A 17,811-nucleotide genomic window follows, 5' to 3' on the forward strand; every position below is an offset into this window, starting at 1 on the left:
TATTTATATTCTTAACTTATTTTATCTCCTTTACAGCTCTTGTACATATGTGGACAGAAAAGTGAAAAAAGACACAAACACCTACCTTTATGTTATGGGCAAGTTTCTGTGTTAAAGCCACCTGCCTGCCACCCTCATCAAAGAGCTTAAAATGCAGGCACCCGAGTGTGTCACCTGCCGTCCAGTTAATACGCTCCTTATTTTGAAGTATGATGACATCATCTGAATCATCCTCCTGCCTGTAGACCTCTATACGGTAGACGCGAGTGCTTGGGGAAATACGAACTGTCCTCTCCACACACGCCACAGCTTTTTGATTCTATGAATACACAGAAAAATGAATGAACATCTGCAGAAATAAAGGGCATTCTAAAACTTAGCACATATAGAAATAGCAACAAGCCGCCATATTCAAACCCAAATGTTCTACAGCAAACATTTGCTTACATAGGCAGAAAAAAAGTTGAAAACCAAAATGAAGAATTTATAAATAAATTCATATATGTTCATAAAACAAATGGGTTTCAAAGTTCACCAATTTAAGCCAGGGCACCCATTCAAAGTTCCATATATTGGCCAAATCTGGGGCTGCAAAAATTAAAGAATTCAATCAAGATAAAAATTTCAGCCCTGAAACGTCCCAAATTAGTTATAGAGTGTATCTTATGAGCTGTAAGCTGTAACTTTCGAAAGGAAACCAAAAAAAGGCTAAAATATATTTTACTTTGTGTGTAATGGATCTACAGAATCTAGAACCTGGATTTCTCTTAATACTGTAAATTTGTAATAATTGTGAAGCTCTCCCAAGAGGTGGGTGAGAGTGGAGTCAGTGCAACAAAAGCCACCACTCAGATATCTTTAGGAAAATGTGCTGCAACTGATGCATGCCTGGTATCAAGTCACTCCTCAACCCGTGAATCCTTACTTATCTGGGCTAATTTTTCAGATGACAGTACATTTTGGATTTTATTTGGAAATCAAGGTCGCAGAGTCTGGAAAAGAGTGGAGAGGCACAGTATCCAAGCTGTTTAAGTCGAGTGCATGCATGATGTTTCCATAGTCAGTGATGATTTGGGGTGCTATGCCATCTGCTGGTGTTAGTCCACTATGTTTAATAAAGTCCAAAGTAAATGCCACCTTCTACTGTAGCAGGAGATTTTATTGCACTTTAGGCTTTCATGTGCTGCCAAGGACCATGGAATTGTCAGGGTTTTTTTCTAGAAAGACTTAGCACCTACCCACAGTGCCAAACTGGTTTGCTGACCATAATATTACTATGCTTGATTTGTCAGCCAACTTATAGAGAATCTATGAGGTACTGTCAAGTAAAAGATGAGCGAAGCAACCTGGTCTTTAATAACGCCACAGCAGTGCTGCACTGATGCGGTAATTCATGCTAAAGGAGCCCCGACCAAGCATTGAGTGCATTTTCACAGTTTCAGTATTGTGAATCCTTTTTTCATACATTTTATGGAATATTCAAATATTTGAGATACCGGATTTTTTATTTAAAAAAAAAAGCTGTAAGCCATAATTATTGAAATGAAAACAAAAATGGATGAAATATTTTACTCTGTGTGTAATGAATATAAAGTATACACGTTTCACCTTTTAAATTATACTCCGCGAGAAAATTAACATATTCATGGCGTTCTAATTTTTTTAGACGTACTGTACTTTCTACATAAAATAAAAATCACAATGTAAACAAATATTACTTACAAATATTAGTACATATGGTAAAAAAAAAAAATGTCTTACAGGAACGCTAAACTTTGCTGTGAGGGTACGCTCTGTAGTGACGTTCTTCAGTTTTACTGGTTTTGCTAGCAGCAAACCAGAACCAGTATTACTGCAGTCAACAGAGTCGGCTGGCAAATCAGAGCCTCCAATTAACTACACACAGACACACACAGACACACATTTTAAATTTTGGGGTTTTATGTAAAGTGCAGTTACAGATCACTGTGCATAAATAATTGAACAAACTAAAAATGAATACAGGGTAATATTGTATTTATAAACTAAGCTAATGAGTAATGTCTAATCATGCTAAAGGTACAGACAATACAAGCTTTATCTTCTATTGTTTATGTGCTACAATCTGTACACTACCACTGTTACAGAGAAATACACTGTTTAAATTACTTTAGTGCCTAAGGAACAATTGCTTGGTTGTTAATTACACTACAAACAAATTATTTCTGGGCATCCTATGGACATCACAATGCTCTAAGTGTAACAGTTTTAATAGTATTAAGTTTGGCACAATACAGAATGGAACTAGCCTGATGTGGGTAAATGCATGTATAATTGCATGTAATAGTTCGATTTGACAACAACTTTCAATGTGGTGCGGTCAAACAGGTTTTTAGAAACTAAGAGGTTTAAAGTTTAATGACTTAGCATACACACTTTTCAAAGTGTGTTTCTTAGTGGAAACGTTACCTGGCAGTGGACAATTAGTTTGGAATGTGTTGTGATATTATTGAACTCATCCTGAACGTCTACACTGAATCCTGCTGGTGTGCCATTCTCAATGCAAACCTCATCTTCAGGCTTTACCACCAATTGATGTGGAGGGCCTGGGAAACACACATACACATAAAAAGATAATTACTGCTTAAAACAGTATGGGTGGAAAAAATGCTGCTTTAAAAATAGTTATGGCACGTCATATTTAAAAATATAAGAATATTACTTCAACAGTTTTTCCTTCTTCAAAAACAAGGTTAATTAAAAAAAATCAAATTTAAGTTGATTTCAAAAAGTCGTTAAATTATTTTACTACAGTACATCATATGAGCACATACTTCATGTAATACAGTAAATAATACATTGTTAGAATGTTTTTTATATCACTCCTCTGTGTGTCGCTTACCTGGACGGGCACTGATCTGGAAAGACTGGGTGTCTGGTTTGAGGCCTGGGATTGTTACCTTTATAGTGTACATCTAACAACAATAGCAGGTGTGGGTTAAAAATCAGCACGAAACCAACATTTAAATGACACAACTGCACAGCTATCAAAAACGAGGTTGTGAATTAGGTTTAAATCACAAAAGCCTGAGCAATTTAAAAGCTATCTAATAGAAACAGGTAAACACACTGACCTTGTCCTGATGATTGGTTACTTTACCCATGGCGCTCAGGTCTTTTATGGTGAACGTAGATCCACTTGTAATTGTCTGCTCATAGCTCAGCTTTAGTGAACTAATATATGTTGGTTAGTGAGAAATAGGAGAATTGTTTAATTTAACTTGAATACTGAGCTTTGAACTGCAAAATAAATCAGTAAGTTGCTAATGGTCTGTCCTATAAAAATATCATCTCAATAAAAGTATACATTTATTTTTATATTTTCTGTGCTTTACCTGCACTCTAGCTGGGGTTTGATGTCAGAAGGAGGCTGAGTGGGATGATTAAATTCATCAGTGAATTGCAGAGGCAAAGTGAAGGGTACCCCCACTTGAACAAAAGGAGGAACAACAGCCACCGTGAAAGCTGCTGCACTGTTTTCTGAGAGAATAAGAAAAGAGAATACATCAGAATATTTACTTGGTGAGATATCCTCTGAAATTACTATACTGCAGGAAACATACTGAATAACTACAAAAGTAGCAAAACACATAAAACAATACAAATGCACAAAAATTTTCAAAATAATTTATGTAAATTGCTAGGGACAGGAATCACCAGTCACCTCCTGATACCTAGGTGGCGAGTCAATTAAAAAAGCAGATTTTATAAAAATCACGTAACATAAATACATTAAATTTTACATTTTCCCAAATTTTGTTACAATTTTAAACCTTTAAAAAAATTTTTAAAGATTAAGTAAATGTATTCCTTTTCTTATAAAATTTGTTTCTCACTTAAAACCAAGTGCAGCATTTAAACGATACAAACTAACCTCAAATCACAAGATTACCTTTAATACTGAAGTTGAGTGTATAATGAGGCAGTCGTCTTCCAGCCCACATACTTGGGGAATCACTATCACTCAGCATAGTTTGCAAATGAAGTGTGTATTTGCCCAGCTTATTTAAATTTTCTGAATACATAAAAAACACAGAATTATATTTAAGCAGAAGACTAAACACCACTAAACTAAACAAACATTTAATATGTTGCCCCATTAATGTGTGCACATTTTGATGGTATGATCTTTACCCATTTTCCTGAACCAGTACTCCCATTTGGAATGTACACCAGTGTGAGAGTTGGTTTGGATTTTTCCAGTAGAAGCTAGAAGCAAAACAGAATAAAAAAAATTAACTAAAAACATGCAAACACAGACAACAATGGAAGTTAAATCCTCTCAACTAAAAGATGTTATTATTATTATTATTATTAATAAGGAAGGGGTGAAAGCCCCTTACCTATTTTTATTGCACATAATAATAAAGATGTCCAAACTATATTTGGCATTGTTTTTTTTCTTTTTTGTTTAAAGCATGAAAATTGGCCTCCCCTGTGACACTTTTCCAAAATTAAGTTTTTTCCGATTCTGGACTAGGCATTCTCATCATCCTGATCTTTGCTTATATCAGCTTGATCGGGTTTCCCGAGCACAATGGCCTCCAAACCTCGGCGCAAAATGCCAAAAGTGTGAGTTATGAGGATCTGTTTGGTACCAGTTCTTAACAACTTTGATCCCTGGATCATCCTTTACCTCATTAGTTTTTAATCAACGCAATTTGAAGTGCATGAAAAAAAACTGTACTACTTTGGTAAAAATCACACAAATGAAAAATAATTCACACCTCAAAAATATCACTGAAATCACTGTGAAAAATACAGATTTGTACAGCTGGAAATAGGGTTTGTATAAACAACACTCTTCTCTCTCAAACAACCCAAGAACCAAAGCTCTAACACATATGCTTCCTCTGTATATGAAAAAGAACCCATGGAACGCAGTTGTTTTTAAAAAGTTTATGCTGGTTACATTTCTCTCAACTGATATCACAGGCAGTATACAGTCATATGCAAAAGTTTGGGCTCCCCTTAATACATAACAGATTTTGTTGATTTTATCATTGAAAAGATGTTAACACAGTCTCTCTTGGAAATGGAAAAAATGCAAAATATTTTCCGCAAACACTGATGCATAGTTACTTTAATAAATTTAACAAAGATTTACTTACTCTACATTACTGTGGCGCTATGCAAAAGTTTAGGCACCCTACATAATCAGTACTTAGTAACACCTCCTCTGGCAGATATCACAGCTTGCAAACGCTTTTTATAGCCAGCTAAAAGTCTTTCAATTCTTGTACTTGGGATTTTCTCCTATTCTTTCTTTGCAAAAGGCTTCTAGCTCTGTAATATTCTTTGGTCTTCTTGCATGCACAACTCTTTTAAGATCTACCCACAAATTTCCAATGACGTTTAAATCAGGGGACTGTGATGGCCATTCCAAAACCTTGTCTCTTGAGGTATCCCATAGTGGATTTCGAGGTATGTTTAGGATCATTGTCCTGTTGTAGAAGCCATCCTCTTTTCAGCTTCAGTTTTTTTTTACAGATGGTGTGGTATTTGTTTCCAGAATTTTCTGGTATTTAGTGGAACCCATTCTTCCCTCCACCTGTGCAATGTTTCCTGTGCCACTGGCTGCAACACAACCCCAAAGCATCATAGATCCACCCCATGCTTAATAGTTGGCAGGGTGTTCTTTTCATGAAATGCTGCTCCTTTTTTTCTCCAAACATGCCTTTGCTGATTGTGGCCAAAGAGTTATATTTTAACTTCATCAGTCCACAGCACTTGTTTCCAAAACGCATCAGGATTGGTTGGGACCCATGTGGAACGGTGCACCACCACTTCTGAGTCCGCTAAATCTTCCTGCAGATTTTAATGGGGTTTTGATTTGTCTTTCTGGCTAGCATACGAGCAGTTCTCTCTGAGAGATTTCTTGGTCTTCCAGGTCTCATCTTGACCTCCACAGTTCCCCTGAGCTGCCATCTCTTAATTACATTTCTCACTGTGGAAACTGCAAGCTGACAACGCTTTGCCATCTTCTTGTAGCCTTCACCTGCACTGTGAAGTTATAACTTGTGATAACTTTCATTTTCAGAGTCTTACGCAGCTGCTTAGAGGAACCCATGGTTGTTTAGTAACCACAAGTGTGTGCACAAGATTTGAGGAGTCAAAGTATTTGTAAAGCTTTGAAATTGGCATTTACTAATGACAGCTGTTGTCATGCATCAGATCTAATGAGCTGATTAAAGGTCTGAAACCTTGTAAAAAGAATCTAAGACTCTGAAACTCTTAGGGTGCCCAAAAGGTTTGGGTTTGCACAGTGCCATAATATTGTTTTTATTTTTGTTCAATTTATGGCATAAGAAGTAACCATGCATCGGTGTTTGCTAAAAATATTGGGCATTATTTTCCATTTTTACAAGAGACTGTGTTAACATATTTTTAATAAAAATAAAAAAATCTCCATTAATCAAGAGGTGCCCAAACTTCTGCATAAGACTGTATATATGTGTATCTTTGTTACTGTATCGGCTAGAAACAAGACAATTTCAGCGTTTTGCCATGGAAAAGCAGTACACCATTGTGTCCCTACTTCACAATTTCCCCTGGAATTGTTTTTGTCTAGTTATCATTATACTACAATGCTAACAATAAAAATCGACTTACAGTGCCACAACACCTTGAGATCAATCTGTAATTTCTTGGAATTAACAGTGGATACAGGTAGCCGTGACATTCTCTCCCCTTTTTTATTCAGAATCTCCACTTGGATTGGACCTGAAGTTGAAGAAATGTAACATAATACAAAACAAACCACACAGAATTATTTCTTCTCCATTAAGTTTTCTTTTCACAACTGAGGACAAGAATTACAGTTAAGCTCACTATATGAGAGTAGAAGTGAGATCAGGCACTGATGTTGGATAAGAAGGCCTAACGTTTACTGTAGTTAGTGTTCTAGGCCTAGTTTCAGTAAAAGGAAATCAGAATGCTTTACAGCATGACACAATGTTATAGGCAATTGTCTAGTTCAAATTTTGTTGCAACATTTTGAAGTGATTATTTGGATGGGATAATCAGGTATCTACAAATCTTTGACCATATGGTATAATATGAAAATACTGATGAGCAAATGTCTTTAAACAAGTATAGCTTTGTGTTTGTAGTTGTGTGCATGCGTGTACCCATGGGAGTTCCAGCTGGTTGAATGATTTTCTCAGGCCATGGGTTCCCCTCCGGCCATGTGACCCTCAACTTATCAGGAAGCCTATAATAAAAGCAAATGATTGGCATAGTTCGCACAACCTAGATTTTAGGTCACACAATTTAATACAGCTGTGTTTTAATTCAGCATTTATCCATGACAAATCATCACCACACTGGGTACATTTTCAAATGGATTTTTTAAAATTATTTTATGATTATGAATTATTTTAAGTGTATTCTTTCTTATTTATGCAGCTATTAATCAGTCAACCACATGACTTAATCATCAATCTGGGACAAACAGTGAAGTTGCAGAGATCACATTTTGTCTTCTTCTTCACTCTTGCCCTTAATTAGCATAATTAATTAGCACTCCGCTACTGCCGCACGATTGGCTGAATGTACAGATGTTCCTAAAACAGTTGACAGTGCAAGCATTTTAAAGAATTCTAGCTAGCTTTACCCTATTTTATAAATCCTGAGACTATCTAAGATCTGATTATATCAATAAAATATATTAAATACCATAAGTTAAGAAAGGGAACAAGAGAGTAAGTACAAACATAATTAGAGTTACTTACTTGCTCAGTTCATTTTCAATGTATCCCTTGATGTCAGCATCTGTAGCCTGTCTGTCAATCTTAGGGATTGGGAAGGTCTTAACCTCATTGAAAATCTCCTTAGGTTCCTGCAAACAAACACATACACACACACACACACACACACACACACACACACACACACACACAAATATATTTCTCAGTGACACTTGTGCTATGACTGGGTGCACTGATATTGCTAAAGTATATTTTGTATTATTCTGTGTGCCGATTCATGTATCGCCACATTGAGTGCAAAATAAAATTTTCAATTAATTATTACATTTATAATGGAGACCCTTTGGTCGATCAGCCCAGTAACTGGAATTTTAGCATGATCAGTCATGACTGATTAGCTTTGGACTTCAAGACCTGTGCTAAGCACAAGCATCCCAGTGGTACAACAGAAACCAATTTCTATGGCGTTACATTACCAATAATCGTGTGTTGCCTCGGGTCAGATCTGAATTGTTCTCCAAACTCTGCACTCTACCAAAAAAAATTCACAACATACAAGACCACTGATAATCTCCCTCAATCTGGGCCTTCATGCAAGATCTCACCCTGTGGGATCAAAATGATCACAAGAACCGTGAGCAAAAATCCCAGAACCACACAGGGGACCTAGTGAATGACCTGCAGAAAGCTGGGACAGAAGTAACGAAGGCTACCATCGGTGACACACTGCGCCACCTGGGACTCAAATCCTACAGTGCCAGACGTGTCCCCCTGCTTAAGCCAGTACATGTCCAGGCCCGTCTGAAGTTTGCTAGAGAGCATTTGGATGATCCAGAAGAGGATTGGGAGAATGTCACATGGTCAGATGAAATTTTTTTCTGATGTAAACATTTTTAATTTTTTTTAATACTGACGAGAACTAAAATAAAATTATTTTCTTAAAATTAACAGGGAGCCGCAGCAGTGAGATAAAAGCGCTACATGCGGCTCCGGAGCCTAAATGTTTCTATTTGCTTTTCACCTGAATTTCACTGGTTAAATGACATGTTTATATATATATATATATATATATATATATATATATATATAATATATATAACAAAATAGCTGGAGAGTATTTTCCCTTAGCTAGTTCGAACTCCGTGAATGCATAATTTGTCCTTCTCTCCATCTCACTACCTGTAATATACGTTTCAAACTGCAAAATTCAAACACAAAATGAAGGTAATAAAAAAAAAAGGAATATCTTGGTCTTTGATTTATTGAATATTCCTTGATTAAAGGAATATTTTAACACTGTCAGTTGGCCATAATTATACCTTTAGTTACAATTATTTAGGGATGCTGTGTTAGAGATGCATTTTTATCTATGTGCCATATCAGTCAGCACGTTATGATTAACTTAGACAAGTTAATCATAAACATGCCTCCTGGTCATATCAGAAAATATGTTAATTAATTTCAAACCTGTCAGACCATTATTGAGTGGCCAGAATGTTTTGCATTTTAGGCCATAAAAATCCTTCATATTATTTACACTAAATTAGTTGATATATAATATAAGGTAGATACTGAGTGGTCAGATAAAATGTTGTAAAAAGCGACCCACAATTAGACAGACAAACAGTGTGTTCTCTTACCAGTGTAATTTGGACATGTCCTCCGGTGGCATACACATCACCATCGTGGTCACCATAGAGCAAAAACTGATCTATGGTGCCATAAACATAAGGTTGAGGTTTCATTATCTTCACCTAAAAAAACAGACTTGGTAAGTAAAATATTAAGAAAGGTTATTTACATTTACACTCACTGTCCATTCTATTAGAAGCCCCTGTAGATTCATGTCAGACTGGTTTGAGCTAGCAGGAGGTCTACAGCACTCTTTGATGCAAATTGTGAGGTGTTGTTTTTATTAAAATGGTTGCAAAGCTTAAGATAACAGCAACATATCACATGCTCAAATTATTTATTTATAATATAACGTTTTGTGCAAAGTGGTTTTGCAAACTGTGAAAGATTTACTGTACCAAAAACATACCAGAAGTAGTAGAGGACTACTACCCCAACTCAGAGATTAGTTTAGGCTTCTGACCTTTCCTGACTGAATGTCAGGGGGAAAAAATAAGTCTCATCCATGATTGATTGGATGCTTCACTGCATGTGAAACATGAGCCAATCAGTGCCTCTTCCTTCAGCAAAGACCAGCAGTCTTTTAGGTTGTTCTCAAGGAGTTTATCAATCAAGAATTAAATCAAAATGTCTCTCCTGACACTTCACCTGTAAAAGTTTACACATCCAAAGCTGTATCCATGTGGAAAAGATATTTATTCCATCAAACATTTAGATGAAGTGTTTACATGGCAAATATTTTCCTATTAAACAAACTGTCAAAAGTTTACCACAACCACAAGCTGGGTCAGGTCAGACTGAGCAAAGGAAGTGGTTATGTGATAATTTTTTATTCTGACTGGGCTATTATTCTGATTATTAGTGGAATACTAGCATCTATTTAATAAAAGATAAAGATCTCACACTTTCTCTTTTTGCTGTACAAGTCTATTGATGTCTCATTTTGGAGAAATTTTTGTTTCAGGATTATATTAGTTAGTTAATGTTTGAGGCCATTCATTTATTCGTAACGCCACTAAGATCCCACCAAAGCATGGAGTCAGTGCTTTGACTTGGCTATTATAAACACCTTGCTTCTTCACCCATACATACTTTAATATCCAGGTCTATTTGCAATAATTGTCCTATCAAATGATTTAGATTTAACCCAGCTAAGGCTGCTAAACAGATTGCCTCCCATTTGTCTCAAGAAGACAAGTTAATCATTAAGAATCGTGACTGCTTCTATAAAAGCAGAATGTTTGACACTCAGGTGTGGCCCCACATTATGGCAAGAAGAAAGAACATTAGCCAGGAACCACACTGGCTACACTTCTGCTGTTCAATCTGAGAAGGGTTATAAGCCATATTTTATTTGGAGAGAAGGGGGCTTTGACCTAGCTACACTTCTCTAAAAGTCACATTTGTACAGGATTTTCCTGATTATGCAAGTGTAAAGATAAATATTTAAAGCACTTACAGAGGACTGATCTATAGGACTAGATTTGGTGAGATATCCATTCCTGGAAAAAAAAATGTAAATGTCTTAAAGCCTCTCCATTTTTAACCAGCTTCACTACAGAATGGTGAAGCTTAAATTGGTTGGAGATGACATTACACCAAACAATTTATAAGTTTATGACAGCTGACTGGTGAAGTGGACAACACTGATCACCACCTATACGCCAGCAAACTGGTGACAGGTTTATTTACACCCAAGACTCACCCATACCCTATGGGATCAAAGACCAACCTGTCTGGTATGTTCTACAGAAAAGTTAATAAAGCACAAAAGTCAGTCAATGTTGGCCACAATAGATTGGCACTAGAACACTCACTGCACACAAGATCCAGCAGGCAAGAACCGCCAACCTGACCTCCAAATTCCCCAGAACCGATAGAGCACCAATAGGAGGCACCAGAAAAAGTCCAATCGATGGACGTTTCACCCCACAACCCACATCACCCAAAGTATCTGCTGCCTACATCCTGGTACCAGACACTACAGCACACACCTATAGAATGTGAAACCATGCCTGAGGGACCAGAACCACCAAGGGGGAACCAAAACCTAGGTGGTTTTAACAATAATGGTTTTAAAATTATGAATGATTAGGGTATAACCCTTCCCAGATTAAAGAGCAGCAACATTCCCTTCTCTGAGCTTATGGCTGACATCCTTTCTTCTCAGCATAGGACTCCAGAACACCAAAAAGCAATAGTCCTGCTTTTATAGAAGCAGTTGCATTCCTTAATGATTAACTGATCTTTCGTTTTATTACTAACACCTGGATGCTAACTACTCTCTGAGGAATTGTGGAGGCAAGAAGGGTGCACTTATTTTTTACTCTCCTGGTTTCGTAATGTTGATTTACTTTTTGGACAAACTGACTACGTACTGAAATGTGTTTTTATTGTCACCTGAGGTATTTTGTTTGCGGAAGTTGGTGAGGAGCACAGAATTGTTATTTGAATTGGTTAAAAAAAAAAAAAAAAAAAAAAAAAAACACAACAGAATTAATGGATAGCCTTCTTTTTTCTATGACTGTAATCACTTATTTATGCATTCTAACACTTTTCTGCTCATTACAGCTGTAAAGCATGCTAATTTACATAAGACTTCCTGTTATCTCTCTGGTCATTCTCCTCGGATGTGCCACACACACAGGATGTTCTTGAAATACTCATTCTGATACCAACAACCATGCAATGGGTAAAGTCACTACATGACTTAAAATCTGATGATGAACATTACATAGAATGACTTGTAACTGCATGATTTTTTTTTTTTTGCACTGCCATGCTGCCAGATGCTTGGGTGAATACAATGTGAAGGTGTTCCTAAAAGAATGGGCATTGAAAGTACACACACACACACACACACACACACACACACACACATTACTAAGACTTTAGTGTGCAGCACAAGCAGGTTGCTTGAACTCATTACCTGCTGTCCAGATTTGTAGGTTTTACCATCCCACACGATGGCTTTGTACCGAGCCCATGGTGACTGCATACGTTTAGGTTGCACATCTGTTCGAACTATCTCGCCTTGGAAACCCAGAAACTTCACCTATAAAAATCCAGTCCATAGAAACACACACCACATATGCCCAAGCTATGAAAATGAGTATCAAAGGGGTTATGCAAGTCATGTGACATTTATGAAATGTATTTACTTCACATACCTGTTTATCATATTTTTCATGGCATTCTTTCAACCAATTTGTGAACTCTCGGTTGATCTTTACTCTTTGCTCCTGCAAGAAGGAAAATGATTTATAAAATTATTTATCAAAAGGCATCGAATTCTTTACATTATGACAATAGTTTTAACTGATCTGTAGCAAATTCATTCATTAATTCATATAGCTGACTGTGTTTAATAAAAAAATTAACACCACTTCCCAAAATCTTTTGTGTACCGCTTATAACAGGAACATGGGAAGGCAAAAACATCCAAATTACTTTGACTAAGAGCAGGTCTTGTAGGATGGTCCTAAAATCCAATGGTTAGTACCTAGCAAAAGTAGTCCAAAGAATAGCAACCGGTAAACCGGCAAGTAACAGGTATCCAGAGCTCACTGATTTACATGTGGAGTAAAAGCTACAGTATGAACACTGTACATCATAGCATGATGCGTATTGGGCTATGTAGCCAAAGACTAACCAGCGTGCCACATATCCATGGCCAAAAGAGCCTAAAACAAGCATGTAAGCATCAGAACTAGACCATGGACTAGTGCAAAAATAAGGGCTGGTCTGATAAACCACATTTCCTTTACATCATTTCAATGGCCAGGTGCATGTGCAATGCTTACTAGTGGAAGAGATTGCCTTATTCCCATAGAGCGTTCGGGTGCAAAGTGACCAAAACAATATGAGGCTTAGGGCAATGACATTGGGATTGGGTACTGGTATTCATGTAGATGTTACTTTTACATGTACAGTAAAATCTACCTAAACATATACACAGCTAGTTGAAACAGTATTCGCCGTTTATTAGGATAATACATCCCATTACACTGTAAAAGATTTTTTTCCAGAACATGACAAAGTTACTCAGACATTAATCCAATCAAGCTTCTGGGATGTGCTGAGCCGACATGTCTGAGAAGATCTTGATGCCAGAAACTACAGCACACCAACAGAGGTCTTGACGAGTTCATGCCTCAAAAGGTCAGAGCTGTTTTGGTGTTTTCAGCAGCTATCATACTTTAAAAAAGAAGCAAACATCTCTGTCCATTAAACCAACAATACAATCTTGCATAAAGGTGTACTGTACCTGACCATTGAGAACTCTTGTAAAGATAGTGTCCTTGTCACGTAGCTGCAATTCCAAATCCATAAATGTGAGTTTGTTAGTGCTGACTTGAAAACGGTCATTAGTGAAGAGAACACCTGAGATCCGATTGTAACATTCTAATGGTATTGAACCAACTTTCTTGGGTCTTGTACACCACTCAAACCTCAGGGGAAAAAATTTAAATACATTATGTTAATCATTAAGCATCAAGGAGAACAAAAGTAACCATAAAAATATATTTGATTTGATGCCTTAATATTTAAATAGATATAGATATAATAAACCTGCCAACATCAAAGTGCAATAAGACTTCAAAACACAGATACAACTGTCCATCATCACAGATTCACATAGTATGTCAATTGGCCGGGTTTTTGAATGGTACCACTGTTTTGTGTGGCTTGTCTTCATTCAAACGTTCAGAAATAAATTCAATCAAATTGTGAATCGATTAAATTGTGACTGGAGTTTACCACTAATAAAAATAATAATATTACACTATACCAACATTTAAAATGCATAAAGATTTACAGGTTTGCATCTAAATAAATAGTGTAAAATAAATGTTGTAATATCAGTACTCATTAACAGAAGAATAAGGAATTAATCGTCCATTCCAAAAGCATTCAAAGATGGGCCTCTTCCCTCGGCCCTCAGCGTGTGTAACAAAACAGTCTTCGTCATTTTCTGTAGCTGTAAGACACAAAAAGAGAGGGAGACCATGTGCATATTAAATCCAAAACAGAATGTATTCACACTTTTAAACTGAAATTTTATTTCCATCATTTACTTGACTTTGTAAGTTTTGCACAACTAGAAACTGATGTAAAAGCCCAAAGGAGATGACATTGAATATGAAGCAATTAGAGTATACACTTAATATAAATCCACAGATGTTAACCGAGGCAGCCCTTTCGAAATAATGTTCTTGGGTATGCTTTAGCCTACAAGTCTCTAGATATTTCACACACAACTATTGTAGAGGTATGCCTAAAATCTAGGAATATACCTGGTGTACTTGCATATGGATCCTCTGGATAGGTTTCTTTATCATACAGGAATGGATGATATCTAAGCAGTCCTTCTACTTTGGCATCTCCTTCTTTACTGGCTTTAAATTCAAACTCTGCCACACTAGAGTTTATGTAAAGAGTCTGCATGTCGTTATCTATCTCCTTTAAATTAAGTAGCCTTGGCAAGCGAGAGTACCGATCAAATAGACAAATCTGGGAAAAGATGGAGAAGAGTTATTTGTGTGTACAATTATTTAATTATTTTTTAAGAATCAATGAGTTGCAGTGTGAATGGTCAAGAATACTAAAAGTCAAATATACAGAGCAGATACAGTATTGTCAAAACTGTGAAATGAGGAAACAAATACAATAAAATTAGGGTTATCAATATTAATGCATTAATGCATGTAATTAAACTAGAAATTTTAACGCTTTACTGTTTTTTCACACAAATTACATTTAGGCATTTGGCAGACGCTCTTATCCAGAGCGACTTAAATTTTTATCTCATTATACATTTGAGCAGTTAAGGGGTTAAGGGCCTTGCTCAAGGGCCCAACAGTAGCAACTTGGTGGGTGTGGGGTTTGAACCTGGGATCTTCCGAACCGTAGTCCAATGCCTTAACCATTGAGCTCTTTAAATTAAATCAGCTGACCAAGTTTGACCCTAATGGCTTCCCTTAATCAAACTAACCATATCTAAGTGTTATCTCTCCTTCTCTTCTGCTCTCTCCTCTACTCTCTCTTCTCAACTCTCTCTCTCCCTGTTGAGCTACACACATCGCTCCCGAACTGCCAATGATCCCTCTCTACCCTTTTAACCTGTCTGACTTGTCCTGGTGCCCCACTTTTGGTTGATGACTGTCGCATCATGGCCCTGTGTGGTCTGCTTGGGATGTGTGTGATGACTGGGGACGGTTCCACTTTACTATGAAGATGGTCCTGGCCTCGGCTGAAGCAGACAGCTGTTCTCTGAGGACTGTGACTGCAGTCACTCAATATTTTAGGACTGGAATTTCCTACAATCTACCTGAGCCTCCAATAACGAACTGGACCCCAAATTAACTTAATGATATCAACTGTTATATTGAACTTCCAGCTGCCCAACACACAACATGACTAGAGATTAATCCCTGTCTGGTTCCTCTCAAGGTTTCTTCCTATTGCCATTTCATTGCCTCATCAGGGACTATCTAATCATTTTGATTCATACACATTTTTCACATTTCATACAACTTTCCGTAATTTTCTTTTAATTGTGTAAAGCTGCTTTGCAACAATGACAATTATTAAAAGCGCTGTAGAAATAAAATTTAACTGAATTGAACTGAATAAAATAATCACAGCGATGTTACCCGTCTGTGTATAATAATGGCACCTTTATTTTAGCAAATAATAAGATGACTGAGGAAACATCACCGGGTGTGCTGGACAGCCAAGTGTTTTTATAAAAAGCTTCTGGATGAAAGTTTGGATAAAACCAAAGTTGTGTGCTCGAGCTACCTTTAAGGGAAACTATTTTTACAAGAGGACATTAAAGGCAAGACAGTAAAAAAGGCTATAAAACGATGCTACCACTGTTACTGGAAACCACTTGAGATCAGTAAGCAACCGGGACTACCTTGATGTAACAGCATATCTAATATATGACTAATGGCAGCTACACTCATTCACTTTAGGCATGTTACAAACTGAAGAAAGACATTTTGCTGAAACATGTGCTAGCCAATTTCGCTAGCCAAGTTGAAAAGGAGATGACAGACAATATGATTGTTTTTGAGAAGTTTACTATTTGAGATATTTTAATTTAGGATTTGTTAAATGTTAATGATTGAGATATTATAAAATGTCTTAATCGGTTTCCCCTAAACCAGTTTGTCATGCATTTCTTTATACCAACATTGCACATTTATAAAACAAGTAAATCTGAGTATTTAAAAAATGTGATTAATTGTGATTAATCAAAGTCTGTGACTGTGATTAAAAACTATTTTTAACTGATTGACAAAATGTCATGGTTCAAATATGTATGCATGCATTCAAAGTTTCACACACCTGGATGTCAATGTTTGACACAGTTTCAGTGGATCGTCTGTGTCTCATGTCATTTCCATGTACACCGTGAACATAGTAATGATAGATGTGCCTTAAACAGAAAAAAAAAACAACAACAAAAAGCAAAATTAAAATGATTTGACATAGCATACAGTCGTGGCCTAAAGTTTTGAGAATTACATAAATATTGGAAATTGGAAAAGTTGCTGCTTAAGTTTTTATAATTGCAATTTGCATATACTCCAGAATGTTATGAAGAGTGATCAGATGAATTGCATAATCCTTCTTTGTCATGAAAATTAACTTAATCCCCAAAAAAACCTTTCCACTGCATTTCATTGCTATCATTAAAAGACCTGCTGAGATAATTTCAGTAATCGTCTTGTTAACTCAGGTGAGAAGGTTGACAAGCACAAAGCTGGAGATGTCAGGCTGATTGGGTTAGAATGGCAGACTTGACATGTTAAAAGGATGGTGATGCTTGAAATTATTGTTCTTCCATTGTTAACCATGGTGACCTGCAAAGAATTGCATTTTTATTGCGTTGCATAAAAATGGCTTCACAGGCAGAAATATTGTGGCTACTAAGATTGCACCTAAATCAACAATTTATAGGATCATCAAGAACTTCAAGGAAAGAGTTCAATTCTTGTTAAGAAGGCTTCCGGGCGTCCAAGAAAGTCCAGCAAGCGCCAGGATCGTCTCCTAAAGAGGATTCAGCTGCGGGATCGGTGTGCCACCAGTGCAGAGCTTGCTCAGGAATGGCAGCAGGCCTGGTGTCAAGAAGAGCAGCAAAGAAGCCACTTCTTTCCAAGGGACAGATTGATCTTCTGCAGAAAGTATGGTGAATGGACTGCTAAGGACTGGGACAAAGTCATATTCACAGATAAGGCCTCTTTCCGATTGTTTAAGGCATCTGGAAAAAGGCTTGTCCTTAGAAGGAAAGGTGAGCGCTACCATCAGTCCTGTGTCATGCCAACAGTAAAGCATCCTGAGACTATTCATGTGTGGGGTTGCTTCTCATCCAAGGGAGTGGGCTCACTCACATTTTGCCCAAAAACACAAAGAATAGTAC

General features: G+C 36.8%; 1 protein-coding gene across 2 annotated transcripts in view; it reads right to left on the minus strand.

Annotated features, from left to right (window-relative positions):
- Positions 1-17,811, minus strand: part of smchd1 (structural maintenance of chromosomes flexible hinge domain containing 1) — a 43,128-nt gene that overhangs the window by 18,635 nt on the left and 6,682 nt on the right. For both annotated transcript variants that reach the window (XM_053497468.1, XM_053497469.1), the window contains exons 9-26: positions 16,737-16,827; positions 14,678-14,894; positions 14,250-14,361; positions 13,648-13,831; positions 12,551-12,622; positions 12,310-12,435; positions 9,389-9,502; positions 7,773-7,879; positions 7,170-7,252; positions 6,652-6,762; positions 4,174-4,248; positions 3,932-4,054; positions 3,375-3,519; positions 3,114-3,213; positions 2,882-2,954; positions 2,449-2,585; positions 1,762-1,896; positions 86-319 (exon numbers count right to left, since the gene is read on the minus strand). In XM_053497468.1, coding sequence (XP_053353443.1) covers positions 86-319; positions 1,762-1,896; positions 2,449-2,585; positions 2,882-2,954; positions 3,114-3,213; positions 3,375-3,519; positions 3,932-4,054; positions 4,174-4,248; positions 6,652-6,762; positions 7,170-7,252; positions 7,773-7,879; positions 9,389-9,502; positions 12,310-12,435; positions 12,551-12,622; positions 13,648-13,831; positions 14,250-14,361; positions 14,678-14,894; positions 16,737-16,827 — 2,239 coding nt within the window. The remainder of the gene's footprint in view (positions 1-85; positions 320-1,761; positions 1,897-2,448; positions 2,586-2,881; positions 2,955-3,113; positions 3,214-3,374; positions 3,520-3,931; positions 4,055-4,173; positions 4,249-6,651; positions 6,763-7,169; positions 7,253-7,772; positions 7,880-9,388; positions 9,503-12,309; positions 12,436-12,550; positions 12,623-13,647; positions 13,832-14,249; positions 14,362-14,677; positions 14,895-16,736; positions 16,828-17,811) is intronic.

The sequence above is a fragment of the Clarias gariepinus genome, chromosome 1 (assembly GCF_024256425.1).
Source record: "Clarias gariepinus isolate MV-2021 ecotype Netherlands chromosome 1, CGAR_prim_01v2, whole genome shotgun sequence".
Classification (NCBI taxonomy): Eukaryota; Metazoa; Chordata; class Actinopteri; order Siluriformes; family Clariidae; genus Clarias; species Clarias gariepinus.